The sequence below is a fragment of the Zonotrichia leucophrys genome, chromosome 2 (assembly GCF_028769735.1).
Source record: "Zonotrichia leucophrys gambelii isolate GWCS_2022_RI chromosome 2, RI_Zleu_2.0, whole genome shotgun sequence".
NCBI lineage: Eukaryota > Metazoa > Chordata > Aves > Passeriformes > Passerellidae > Zonotrichia > Zonotrichia leucophrys.
In genome coordinates, this window is record NC_088171.1 from 1203621 (window position 1) to 1216788 (window position 13168).

Consider the following 13168-nt stretch of genomic DNA (forward strand, 5'->3'; position numbering starts at 1 on the left):
CTTCCCCGCGGGAATAAGCGCCTGGAAGCGGGAGAAGCAGATTTATTGAGCCCCAGTGTGGGTGCAGCGTCCTGGAGTGGGTGTAGGATGTGGGAATGGGTGCAGTGGGAGTGGGCGCAGAGTGGGAGTGGGTGCAGTGGGAGTGGGTGCAGGGTGTGGGAATGGGTGCAGGGTGGGAGTGGGTGCAGGGTCTGGGATTAGGTGCAGGGTGGGAATGGGTGCAGTGGGAATGGGTGCAGGGTGGGAATGGGTGCAGGGTGTGGGAATGGGTGCAGGGTGTGGGAATGGGTGCAGGTGGGAGTGGGTGCAGGGTCTGGATTAGGTGCAGGGTGGAATGGGTGAGGTGGGAATGGTGCAGGGTGTGGGTGCAGGGTGTGGAATGGGTGCAGGTGGGAATGGGTGCAGTGGAATGGGTGCAGTGGGAATGGTGCAGTGGGAATGGGTGCAGGTGTGGGAATGGTGCAGGTGGGAATGGGTGCAGTGGGAATGGGTGCAGGGTGTGGGATTGGGTGCAGGGTGGGAATGGGTGCAGTGGGAATGGGTGCAGGGTGTGGGAATGAGTACAAGATGTGGGAGTGGGTGCAGGGTGTGGGAGTGGGTGCAGCATCCCGTATGGCCGCAGGACCCTGTTGTGGCTCTGTGACCCCAGTGTGGGTGCACAGAGTGACTCGGAGTGGCTGCAGGGTCCCGCTGTGGGTGCAGAGCCTCGGTCCAGGGTGGGTGCAGGGTCTGGGTGCGGCTGCCTCCCCCCGCCATCTCCTCTCTCTCCTCTCACCAGCCGCGCACGGGGCGCCAGAGCTCCACCACCTTGCCGCCAGCGTGCACGAAGTACACGGGGTGCATGGCGGCCGTGGCACAGGCCTGCGACAGAGGGGACACCGAGCTGCGATGTGACACGGCGCTGGCACAGAGGGGACACGCGGGGGTGACACTCACGTGGAACGGGATGAGCGCCAAGGTGCTCCCCAGCGGGAATCGCTCCAAATCCAGCTGCCCATCCGCGGCCTCCACCAGCCCGTGCTCCTGGGTCAGCCCCACCAGCCTGCACGAGGGGACACGAGGCTGTCACGGGTGTCCCCCCCCCGGCCCCGCTGTCCCCCCCGCTCCCCCGCGGGTGTCACCTGAGCTGGGGGTGGCCCTCGATGGCCGCGCAGCCCGCGGGTCCCTGCTCGCGGCCGTGCAGGCTCAGGGCGGCCCAGCCGCAGTCCAGCAGCAGCTGCCCGCGGTGCGGGTAATGCCCGATGACCCTGCTGAGCACACGGATCGCCACCTCCTCGGGCCGGCACGAGCCCAGCTGCGTCTGCTGCAGGTCTGCGGGGGGACGCGGGCTCAGCCTGGCCGTGTCCCACCCTCGCGGGTCCCTCCCGCTCCCCCCCAGCTCACCATAGAAGAGGTAATTGCCCGGGTGCACCTCGGTGAGCTGCGACATCTCCGGCACCGGGTGGCTGCACGACGGGGTGGAGCCGATGGTGGCCTGGGGACACGGGATGCCCGCCTGCCGCAGCCTGGGGGGACACACGGGGGGCACCCTCTGGGTGATCGGGGTGCGGGATGTCACCCCCGGGGCACCAGAGGTGGGTCTGTCCCCCCCGGGCACCACAGGGAATAAAAGCAGAGGTGGGTCCTGCACATCTGGGTGCCCCAAACACTCAAGGGAGCCATCCAGATGTGGCAGAGCCTCTCCCCAGTGTGCCAGGGAGAACTCGGGATGTGACCAGGACACATCCAGATGTGCCCAGGTGCCAGCCAGATGTGCCCGAGAGCCCCCTCAAAGACTCAAGGCTGGTGGGTGTCCCTCCAGATCCCGCCAGATGTGGCAGAGCACCCTCCAGATGTGCCCAGCCATGCCCAGATGTGCCAGAGAGCCACCCGTTTGAGCTGGACAACCCCGCCCAGATGTTTTGAAGCACTCCCAGATGTGTCTGGGAGCCCCCAGATGTGCCTGGGATCCCCTCCAGGTGGTTCTGGGAGCCCCCAGATGTGCCTGGGACCCCCTCAGCTGTGCCAGGCCGTTCCCAGATGTGCCAGAGATGCCCCCCAGATGTGCCAGGACACCCCCAGTGGTGCCTGGGACCCCTCCCAGATATTTCTGGATCCCCAGATGTCTTGGAACCAGCCCCAGATGTGCCCAGATTTTGGGGAGGGGGTGGAATCCGGGCTTTCCCCGCCACCACCCGGTGCCACCACGGGCCGGTGGCCCCCGGGACGTGTCCCCAGGTGGGCACATCGCTGTCCCCGGCGTGGCGGGGGTGGCGGTTCCTCCCCCTTTTCCCAGCAGGGCCCATCCGGCCGCAATTCCCCGCAGGATGCGGCCCCCGCCGGGATGAAAGGGCGACAGGCGGGAGGGAGGGGACAATGCCCCAGGTCACAGCCACATCAAAGGGCAGCGGCGCCGCCACCACCCCCCGGTGCCCCCCGGGCGGGCTTTGAGGGCCCCTTTATGGGGGCGATTCGCATTTACAGCCGACAGCCGCGCCGTGGCGAGGGGACAGCGGCCGCCTTGACCCTTCCTGTCCCCAAATCCCCAAATCGCCAAATCGCCAAATCCCCAAATCCCCGCTCGTCCCGGCCACTCACGCGGTGACGAATTCCAGCACGGCCGCCGTGGTGTCCCTGGCGATGGCCTGGACGGCCGCGATGTCGCGACAGCCGTAGGTGTTCCCGCAGTGCGCGTAGACCCCCACGAGTGTCACCAGCTCCGGGGAGCCCTGGGCGATGGCCCGGGCCAGCGACAGCGCCTCGGGATCCGTGGGGCGAATCCCGGCTGGGGAGGGGACACGGTGTGACAGGGGGTTGGGGACATGGGTGAGGGGACAGCGGGACATCGCCCCCATGGAGCGTCCTGGCGGTGGGAATGTGGGAATGGGGTCTGAAAGTGCCTTGGTGGGGATTTGGGGCCGTTTCTGCTGCACCAGAGGTGGCTGGGGAAAATGACTTTGGAGGGCTGAGGTGTTCCCGTCGTGGTTGGGATGGAGAATTTAGGGGGCTTGGAGGGAAATGGGGATCCCTTCGCATGCAGCACCCTTAAATGATGATTTTAGGGGGAGTTTAGAGGGTCCATCATGGTTGGCATGGAGGATTTGGGGGCTTGTAGGGAGATGAAGATTCCTTCCCATGGAACATCCTTAAATAACGATTTGGGGAGGGTTTAGATGCTCCATCATGGTTTTGATGGAGGATCTGGGAGGCTTGGAGCGACATGGGGATTCCTTCCTACAGAGCACCCTTAGATAATGATTTTGAAGGGGTTTAGATGCTCCATTGTGGTTGGGATGGAGGATCTGGGGGCTTGGAGGAACATGGGGATTCCTTCTCATGGAACATCCTTAAATAACGATTTTGGGAGGGTTTAGGTGCTCCATCATGGTTTTGATGGAGGATTTGAGAGCTTGAAGGGAGATGGGGATCCCTCCCTATGGAGCACTGTTAAATAATGATTTTGGGGCACTGAGATGCTCCATCATTGTTTTGATGGAGGATCTGAGGGCTTGGAGGGACATGGGGATTCCTGCTCATGCAGCATCCTTAAATAACAATTTTGGGGTGGCTGAGATTCTCCATGGTGGTTGGGATGGAGGATCTGGGGGCTTGGAAGGACATGAAAATCCCTCCCTATGGAACACCTTAAATAACGATTTTGGGAGGGTTTAGATGCTCCATCATGGTTTTGATGGAGGATTTGCGGGTTTGTAGGGACATGGGGATCCCTCCCTAAGGAACACCCTTAAATAATGGTTTTGGGGGGGTTTAGATGCTCCATTGTGGTTGGGATGGAGGATCTGGGAGGCTTGGAGGGACATGGGGATCCCTCCCTATGGAACACCCTTAAATAACGGTTTTGGGAGGGTTTAGATGCTCCATCATGGTTTTGATGGAGGATCTGGGAGGCTTGGAGCGACATGGGGACTCCTTCCCATGGAACATCCTTAAATAACGATTTTGGGAGGGTTTAGATGCTCCATCATGGTTTTGATAGAGGATTTAGGGGTTTGGAGGGACATGGAGATTCCTTCCTATGAAGCACCTTAAATAACAATTCTGGGGGGGGGTCAGATTATCTATCGTGGTTGGGATGGAGAATCTGAGGGCTTGAAGGGACATGGGGATCCCTCCCTATGGAACATCCTTAAATAATGATTTTGGGAAGGTTTAGATGCTCCATCATGGTTTTGATAGAGGATCTGGGGGCTTAGAGGAACGTGGGGATTCCTTCTCATGGAACATCCTTAAATAACAATTTTGGAAGGGTTTAGATGCTCCATCATGGTTTTGATGGAGAATCTGAGGGCTTGAAGGGAGATGGGGATCCCTCCCTATGGAACATCCTTAAATAACGATTTTGGGAGAGTTTCGATGCTCCATCATGGTTTTGATGGAGGATTTGAGAGCTTGAAAGGACATGGGGATCCCTCCCTATGGAACACCCTTAAATAATGGTTTTGGGGGAGCTGAGATGCTCTATTGGGGTTGGGATGGAGAATTTGAGAGCTTGAAGGGAGATAGGGATCCCTCCCTATGGAGCATCCTTAAATAACAATTTTGGGAGGGTTTAGATGCTCCATCATGGTTTTGATGGAGGATCTGGGAGGCTTGGAGGGACATGGGGATTCCTTCCCATGGAACATCCTTAAATAACAATTTTGGGGGGGTTTAGATGCTCCATCATGGTTTTGATGGAGGATCTGATGTCTTGGAGTGACGCAGGACATCCTCCTCCTAGGAACACCCTTGATCAATGACTTTTGGGTGGCTTCAATGCCCATCCTGGTGGAGATGCCGGATCTGGGGGCGCTCAGAGCACCCCACCCCACGGGCCAGCACACGATGTCCCCTCCCTGCACCCCGGATGGGATTTGGGGCTCACCTACCCCGGGCATTGCCGCAGTCCAGCTTGAGCCAGACCAGCCAGCGCTTCCCGCCGGGCAGGGGGTTCTGCAGCAGCATCTCCAGCCCCTGGGGGCTGTCCAGGAGCACCTGGAACTGCTGCAGGCGCTGGGCCAGCGCCGAGCACTCGGCCAGGCGCCAGCGCGGCACCGGGAACGCGTACAGGATGTCATCGAAGCCCCCGGCCGCGAAGAAACGCGCCTCGGCCAGCGTGGACACCACGATGCCACGGCGGGAGCCGCCCGTCGCCAGCTCCGCGCCCTCCCTGCCAACGAGGGAGTGAGGAGGAGGAGGAGGAGGAGGAGGAGGAGGAGGAGGAGGAGGAGGAGGAGGAGGAGGAGGAGGAGGAGGAGGAGGAGGAGGAGGAGGAGGAGGAGGGAATGGCAGGGGGTGCTGGAAGGTGTTCTTAGAAGGTGCTGGGGGATGTTGGGTGATAAGGGAGAGTTGGGGGATACTGGGAGTGTGGATGGGGGGATACTGGGAGTGAAGATGAGGGGATAGTGGGATGGAGGATGGGGATACACTGGGAGAGAGGATGCGGGGATACTGGGAATGAGGATGGAGGGGTACTGGGAGGGAGGATGGGGAGATACTGGGAGGATTAGGGGGATCCTGGGAGTGAAGATAGTGAGATACTGGGAGTGAAGATGAGGGGATACTGGGAGGGAGGGTGGGGGGATACTGGGAATGAGGATAAGAGGATACTGGGAGAGGGGATGAGGGGATACTGGGAGTTAGGGTGAAGGGATACTGGGAGGATGGGGGGATACTGGAGTGAGGATAGCGAGATACTGGGAGAGGGGATGAGGGGATACTGGGAGTGAGGATGGGGGGATACTGGGAGGGAGGATGGGGGGATACTGGGAATGAGGATGGGGGATACTGGGAATGAGGATGGAGGGATACTGGGAGGGAGGATGGGGAGATACTGGAAGGGAGGATAAGGGGATACTGGGAGTTAGGGTGAAAGGATACTGGGAGGATGAGAGGATACTGGGAGTGAAGATGGGGGGATACTGGAGTGAGGATAGCGAGATACTGGGAGAGGGGATGAGGGGATACTGGGAGGGAGGATGGGGACATACTGGGGATGAGGATGGGGGATATTGGGAGTGAAGTGGGGGGATACTGGGAGTGAGGATAGCAAGGTACTGGGAGTTAGGGTGGGAGGATACTGGGAGAGAAGATGAGGGGATACTGGGAGAGAGGATAGGGGGATACTGGGATGACAGGTGGGGATGGTGAGAGGGAGGATGAGGAGGCTCCTGGAGGGATACTGGGGGAGAGGTTGGGTGCAAGGGAGAGGATGGGGAATACTGGGAGGATGGTGGGGGGATACTGGGAGGGAGGATGGGGAAATACCTGGGGGGGAGGTGGGGCTGGGGGGGATTCTGGGGAGGGGCCTGAGGGAAGCTGAGGGGTGCCAAGGGGGACACTGGGAGGGATCTGTAGGAATAATGGAAGATACTGGGGAGGGGGAAGTTGAGGAATGCTGAGGGGGGATTTGGGGAATGCTGGAGGGATTCTGTGGGGGAACGTGGGGAGGATGCTGCAGGGATGATGGGGAGAGGCTGGGGGTGAAGCTGAGGAAAACTGGGGCAGGACTGGGACATGCTGGGTGGGAAGGTGGGGTGTCCTGAGGGGAAGATGGGGAGACACTGGGATGGATACTGGGAGGATGCTGGACAAACTGGGGGATACTGGGGTGGGATGCTGATGGGGAGGGTGGGAGATAGTGGGATGATGGGGAGGATGAGGAGATGCTGGGGGGAAAACTGTGTGAAGGCTGAGGGGTACTGAGGGGAGCCAAAGGGATGGGGGGCATTCAGGGGAGACCCTGGGTGGCTCCGGAGTGGCACTCACAGGGTGTTGGGGGGCTCTGGGGGGCACTCACAGGGTGTTGGGGGGCACTCACAGGGTGTTGGGGGGCTCTTGGGGGGCACTAACAGGGTTTTGGGGGGCTCTGGAGGGCACTCACAGGGTTTTGGGGGGCTCTGGGGGGCAGTCACAGGGTTTTGGGGGGCTCTGGGGGGCAGTCACAGGGTTCTGGGGGGCACTCACAGGGTGTTGTGGGACCGTGGGGTGGCACAGGGTGTTGGGGCACTCTGGGGTGGCACTCACAGGGTTTTGGGGGGCTCTGGGTGGCACTCACAGGGTGTTGGGGGCTCTGGGGGCCACTCACAAGGTTTTGGGGGGCTCTGGGGTGGTGCAGGGTGTTGGGGGGCTGTGGGTGGCACTCACAGGGTTTTGGGGGGCTGTGGGTGGCACTCACAGGATTTTGGGGCACTCTGAGGGGGCACTCACAGGGTTCTGGGGGCTCTGGGGGGCACTCACAGGGTTTTGGGGGGCTCTGGGGGGCTCTCACAGGTTGTTGGGGGCTCTGGGGGGGCACTCACAGGGTTTTGTGGGACCGTGGGGTGGCACTCACAGGGTTCTGGGGGGCTCTGGGGGGCACTCACAGGGTGTTGGGGGACCCTGGGGTGGCTCAGGGTTCTGGGGGGCTCTGGGGGTCACTCACAGGGTTCTGGGGGGCTCTGAGGGGCACTCACAGGGTGGCACTCACAGGGTTTTGGGGGGCTCTGGGGGGCACTCACAGGGTTTTGGGGGTCTCTGGGGTGGCACTCAAGGGGGGGCACTCACAGGGTTTTGGGGGCTCTTGGGGGGCACTCACAGGGTTTTGGGGGGCTCTGGGGGCACTCACAGGGTTTTGGGGCTCTGTGGTGGCACAGGGTGTTGGGGCACTCTGGGGTGGCACTCACAGGGCTCTGGGGGGCACTCACAGGGTGTTGGGAGGCTGTGGGGTGGCACTCACAGGGTGTTGGGGGGCTTTGGGTGGCACTCACAGGGTTCTGGGGGGCTCGGGGGGCACTCACAGGGTTTTGTGGGACCGTGGGGTGGCACAGGTTGTTGGGGCACTCACAGGGTGTTGGGGGCTCTGGGGGCACTCACAGGGTTTTGGGGCTCTGTGGTGGCACAGGGTGTTGGGGGGCTCTGGGGGGCACTCACAGGGTGTTGGGGGGCACTCACAGGGTGTTGGGGGGCACTCACAGGGTTTTGTGCGTTTTCACGTGGGGCCGCAGGCGCAGCCCCAGCGCCCGGCAGCGCTCCCGCATCCTCTCGGCGTTCCCGCGCAGCGTGGGCAGGTCCAGGGTCAGCGCCGGGGTGGGCAACTGCTCCAGGGGGGCTCCGAGCCACGAGCTGGGAATGTGGGGATGTGGGGAGGGCCGGGAGAACCTGCTGGGAGCCCCCTCCCCAATATAAACCCACCCTGCACCCTCAGAACCTGCTGGGAGCCCCCTCCCCAATATAAACCCACCCCGCACCCTCAGAACCTGCTGTGAGCCCCCTCCCCAATATAAATCCACCCCGCACCCTCAGAACCTGCTGGGAGCCCCCTCCCCAACCTAAACCCACCCCGCACCCTCAGAACCTGCTATGAGCCCCCTCCCCAATATAAACCCACCCCGCACCCTCAGAACCTGCTGTGAGCCCCCTCCCCAACCTACACCCACCCTGCACCCTCAGAACCTGCTGTGAGCCCCCTCCCCAACCTACACCCACCCCGCACCCTCAGAACCTGCTGTGAGCCCCCTCCCCAATATAAACCCACCCTGCACCCTCAGAACCTGCTGGGAGCCCCCTCCCCAGCCTAAACCCACCCTGCACCCTCAGAACCTGCTGTGAGCCCCCTCCCCAATATAAACCCACCCTGCACCCTCAGAACCTGCTGGGAGCCCCCTCCCCAATATAAACCCACCCTGCACCCTCAGAACCTGCTGTGAGCCCCTGCCCAACCTAAACCCACCCTGCACCCTCAGAACCTGCTGTGAGCCCCCTCCCCAATATAAACCCACCTGCACCCTCAGAACCTGCTGGGAGCCCCCTCCCCAATATAAACCCACCCTGCACCCTCAGAACCTGCTGGGAGCCCCCTCCCCAACCTACACCCACCCTGCACCCTCAGAAACCCCTGTGCCCACCTTACACCACCCTGCATCCCCAGAGGAGGGGGCTGGGGGTCCCTGTCCCCAGGTGGGGCTGTGGGATCCCCCAGGGATGTGGCCCTGGGGGGATTTTGGGTGGGGATGGGGCTGGGGCAGCTCCAGGGTGTCCCTTCCTCCCTGGGGGTTCCCTGGAGTCAGGGGGATGCTGGCACTGGGGTTTGGGAGAGTGGGAAATGGAGCGGTGGGACAGCTGGGACAGCTGGGACAGCTGGGACAAGGACACCCGGGTCACCTTGGAGAGAGATACTGGAAGCAGGGATACCTGGGACTGGGATCTATGGAACAGGGAGGGACACCTGGGACTGGGAAAGCTGGGACTGAGACACCTGGGACTGGGAAAGCTGGGAATGGGACACCTGGGAATGGGAAAGCTGGGACTGGGACACCTGGGAATGGGAAATATGGGACTGGGACACCTGGGAATGGGTGGTTTGGGATGGGGACACGGGGCAGAGGGACACCTGGGACTGGGAAATCTGGGATTAGGAAAACAGACTGGGACACCTGGGATTGGGAAAAGTGGGACTGGGACACCTGGGATTGCGACACCCGGGACTGGGAAAACTGGGATTGGGACATATGGGACTGGAACACCTGGGAATGGGTGGTCTGGGATGGGGAACGGGCAGAGGGACACCTGGGACTGAGACACCCGGGAAAGGGACACTTTGGGGGCGCTGCTTGGGACAGGATGCCCTGAGCTGGGTCACCTGGGATGGAGCCAAAATCCGGGATCAGGGACACCAATCCAATCTCCATCGGGACGGGAACACCGTCCAGCAGCGTGTCCCCTCCATCCTGGTGTCACCTGCCCCGCGCGTGTCCCCCCCCATCCTGGTGTCACCTGCCCCGCGCGTGTCCCCTCCCGGCCGGGCCCTGCCCACCTGTCCGTGTGTCCGTCCATGGCTCCGTCCCGCTGTCCCGGCGGTGCCGCGCTGTCCCCGCGGGTGCCCTCGGCCCCACGTGACGCGGTGGCACGGCCGGCGGAGCGGGGACAAGGGTCACTGCCAGCCGAGGGGCCTCGCGGGGGTGGCAGGGCCAGCGCAGGACACGCTCGGAGCCGCGGCCAGCACCGGACGCGCTGCCAGCTCCGGATGCGGAGCGAGCGCGGGAGACAAAGGCGGAGCGGGGCGGGGGCGGCCGGGACCCCCCGGGCTGGGACACGGGACAGGGGGCTGGGGACACTCGGCTGGTGACAGGGGTGAGGGGCTGCTGGGGACCCGCTGCCCTGCCTGGGACACGGGGGACACGGCTGGTGCTGCTGAGACCCCCAAACTCGTGACACATGTGGGGAGCTGCTGAGACCCCCCTAAACTCGTGACACATATGGGGACCTGCTGAGACCCAACTGTGACAATTCGTGAGACCCCAACTGACATATGTGGGGACCTGCTGAGACCCTCTAAACTCGTGACACGTGTGAGGACCCGCTGAGACCCTCTAAACTTGTGACACATGTGGGGAGCTGCTGAGATCCCCCAAACTTGTAACATGGGGCTGCACAACTGCTGAGACCCATCCACACTCATGACACACATATGGGGAGCTGCTGGGACCCCCTAAACTTGTGACACGTGTGGGGACCTGCTAAGACCTCCCTGATAAACTCATGACATGTATGGGGACCTGCTGAGACCCCCTAAACTTGTGACACACGTATGGGGACCTGCTGAGACCCCCCCTAAACTCATGACACATATGGGGAGCTGCTGAGACCCTCTAAACTTGTGACACACATGTGGGGAGCTGCTGAGATGCCCCCCTAAACTCATGACACATGTGCGGACCTCCTGAGACCCCCTAAACTTTGTGACATGGGGGTGCACAACTGCTGAGACCCATCCACACTCATGACATGGGGGTTTAGAGCTGCTGAGACCCCCCCCCAACTTGTCACACCTATGTACAGCTGCTGCTGAGGACCCCCACACTTGTGACAGGTGTCTGTACAGCCACTGAGATCCCCCAAACTGGTCACAGGTGTGTGTGGAGCTACTGAGACCCCCTAAAATTGTGGCAGGTGGGTACAGAGCTGCTGAGACCTCAAAAACTCGTGGCAGGTGGGTACAGGGCTGCTGAGACCCCCTAAAATTGTGGCAGGTGGGTACAGAGCTGCTGAGACCCCTCCCAACTTGTGACACGGAGGTTCACAGTGGCTGAGACCCCCGCTTGTCACCGCTGCCTACAGAGCACCTGAGACCACCCCAGACTCATGACATGGATTCCAGGGTTGCTGAGACCCCTCCCCACACTCATCTCACGTGTGTGTGCAGCTGCTGAGCCCCCTGCCCATAACAGGTGGGCACAGAGCTGCTGAGTCCTGCCCCGCTGGTGACACGAGTGTCCCCATGTCCCACAGCCTGTGCTGGGACCCCCAGAGTGGGGGGACACACACAGGAGGGGGTGTATCCCCACCTTGGGGCAGCCACGGGCCTCACACCTTGATTTCCCACAGATATATTATTATTATTAATTATTATTATTATTAATAATAACAATTCTTTTTCTGTAAAACCTCTAAAAATGGATAGAAATAAAAAATAAGGGGTGGAGGGGGGGGGACACCCACAGGCTGCTGGCTCCTGGCCAGCGGGCACGGTGTGGGGGGGGCTGTGCCACCCCCCTTGCCAGCGAGGGGTCCCCAGCTCCTGCTGTCCCCACCCCCTGTGACAACGGGGGGAGGCGTCCCCCCAAAATCCAGGGGGGCTTGGACACCCCAGTGGGGCTGGATAAGGCCACGGATGTTGGGCAGGACGGGGCTCTCCGGGCCCCCCTCGGTGCCCGGGGGTCCCCCAGTCCGTGTGGGGGGCACGGGGCCCCCAGGATGGGTGATGGGTGGGTGGGTGCCAGCCTAGGCCCTGCCCTCGGCGGGGTTGTATTCCGTCTCTCCGGCCGACACCTGGGAGATTCGCCGCGTGGAGCGCCACAGCCGCCGGTGGAACTGGCCCGGCCGCACCTGGGGACGGGGGGAGCGCCGTTCCCATCCCCAAATCCTTCATCCATCCCCTCCACATCCCCATCCCAGCCCAAGGTCCTCATCCCCATCCCAAGGTCCTCACCCACTTCTCCATCCTCATCCCAAGGTCCTCATCCCCTCCTCCATCCCCATCCCATTCCAAGATCCTCACCCACTTCTCCATCCCAGCCCAAGGTCCTCATCCCCATCTCCATCTCCATCTCCATCCCCATCCCATCCCAGCCCAAGGTCCTCATCCCCTTCTCCATCCCATCCCATCCCATCCCATCCCATCCCATCCCATCCCATCCCATCCCATCCCATCCCAAGGTCCTCACCCACTTCTCCATCCCCATGCCATTCCAGGGTATTCATTGCCTTCTCAATCCCCATCCCATCCCAGCCCGAGGTCCTCATGCCCTTGTCTATCCCCATCCCATTCCAAGGTCCTCATCCCTTTTTCCATCCCCATCCCATCCCCTTCTCCATCCCCATCCCATTCCAAGATCCTCATCCCTTTCTCCATCTCCATTCTCATCCTAATATCCTCATCCCCTTCTCCATCCCCATCTCTGTTTCTCATCCCATTCTTCCTCCTCATTTCTTCCCAGATACCCATCTGCTTCCCCATCCCATCCTCTTCTCCTTCCCTATTTCCATCCTCATCTTCCAGATCCTCATCCTCTTCTCCATCCCAATCCCCTTCCCAAAACTCTTTATCCAACCCCATCTTCATCCCGTTCTCTATCACCATCTCCTTCCAGACCCTCATCTTCTTCCCCATCCCCATCCCACACCCCCTTCCCCATCCCACCCTGGTCCCCCTCAGCTCTGGAGGGGACACACCGATATCCCCACCCTCAGAACACCCAGGGGACACCCAGGGGACACCGAGCCACGTCCCTGTCCCACCCAGCCCTGGCTGGGGGTCCTGCTCACCTCCGCAGGCTGCCCAGCGCCCACCACGATGAGTTTTCCATCCTCCAGCCCCACCAGGATGTGGCTCTTCTCCTTGGTGACAGACACGCTGTGCACGGGCACCCGCATGGGCACGGGGGGCACGGCCGCCCTCAGGCTGGGGACACGAGCCATGGCGTGGGACACAAGGCATGGCATGTGACACAAGCCATGGCACGGGACACCACGGCATGGATATCATGGCATGGGACACCACAGAATGGGACACAAACCATGGCATGGGACACCATGGCATGGGGCACAAACAGTGGCACGGGACACCATGGTATGGGACACAAACCATGGCACGGGACACCATGGCATGGGACACAAACCATGGCACGGGACACAAACCATGGCACGGGAC

General features: G+C 61.5%; 2 protein-coding genes across 5 annotated transcripts in view; both read right to left on the reverse strand.

The window, feature by feature from the left end:
- Window positions 1-470: 470 nt before the first annotated feature.
- LOC135442990 (D-serine dehydratase-like) lies at window positions 471-9840 on the reverse strand. 2 transcript variants are annotated; one of them, XM_064703258.1, is made up of 8 exons: window positions 9773-9840; window positions 7933-8082; window positions 4869-5149; window positions 2578-2764; window positions 1384-1505; window positions 1122-1311; window positions 937-1042; window positions 471-861 (listed from the first exon to the last, which is right to left on the reverse strand). In XM_064703258.1, exons 1-8 carry the CDS (start codon window positions 9790-9792, stop codon window positions 772-774), a joined length of 1146 nt encoding a protein of 381 aa, XP_064559328.1. In that variant the 5' UTR covers window positions 9793-9840; the 3' UTR covers window positions 471-771. The 2 variants fall into 2 exon arrangements, with proteins under 2 accessions (XP_064559328.1, XP_064559327.1); XM_064703257.1 differs by having other exon boundaries at window positions 7933-8118.
- A 1589-nt stretch (window positions 9841-11429) lies between these two features.
- NBEAL2 (neurobeachin like 2) overlaps window positions 11430-13168 on the reverse strand; it is a 38882-nt gene continuing 37143 nt past the window's right edge. For all 3 annotated transcript variants that reach the window (XM_064703751.1, XM_064703750.1, XM_064703752.1), the window contains 2 exons: window positions 12784-12919; window positions 11430-11844 (listed from right to left, as the gene is read on the reverse strand). In XM_064703751.1, coding sequence (XP_064559821.1) covers window positions 11740-11844; window positions 12784-12919 — 241 coding nt within the window. In that variant the 3' untranslated portion in view covers window positions 11430-11739. The remainder of the gene's footprint in view (window positions 11845-12783; window positions 12920-13168) is intronic.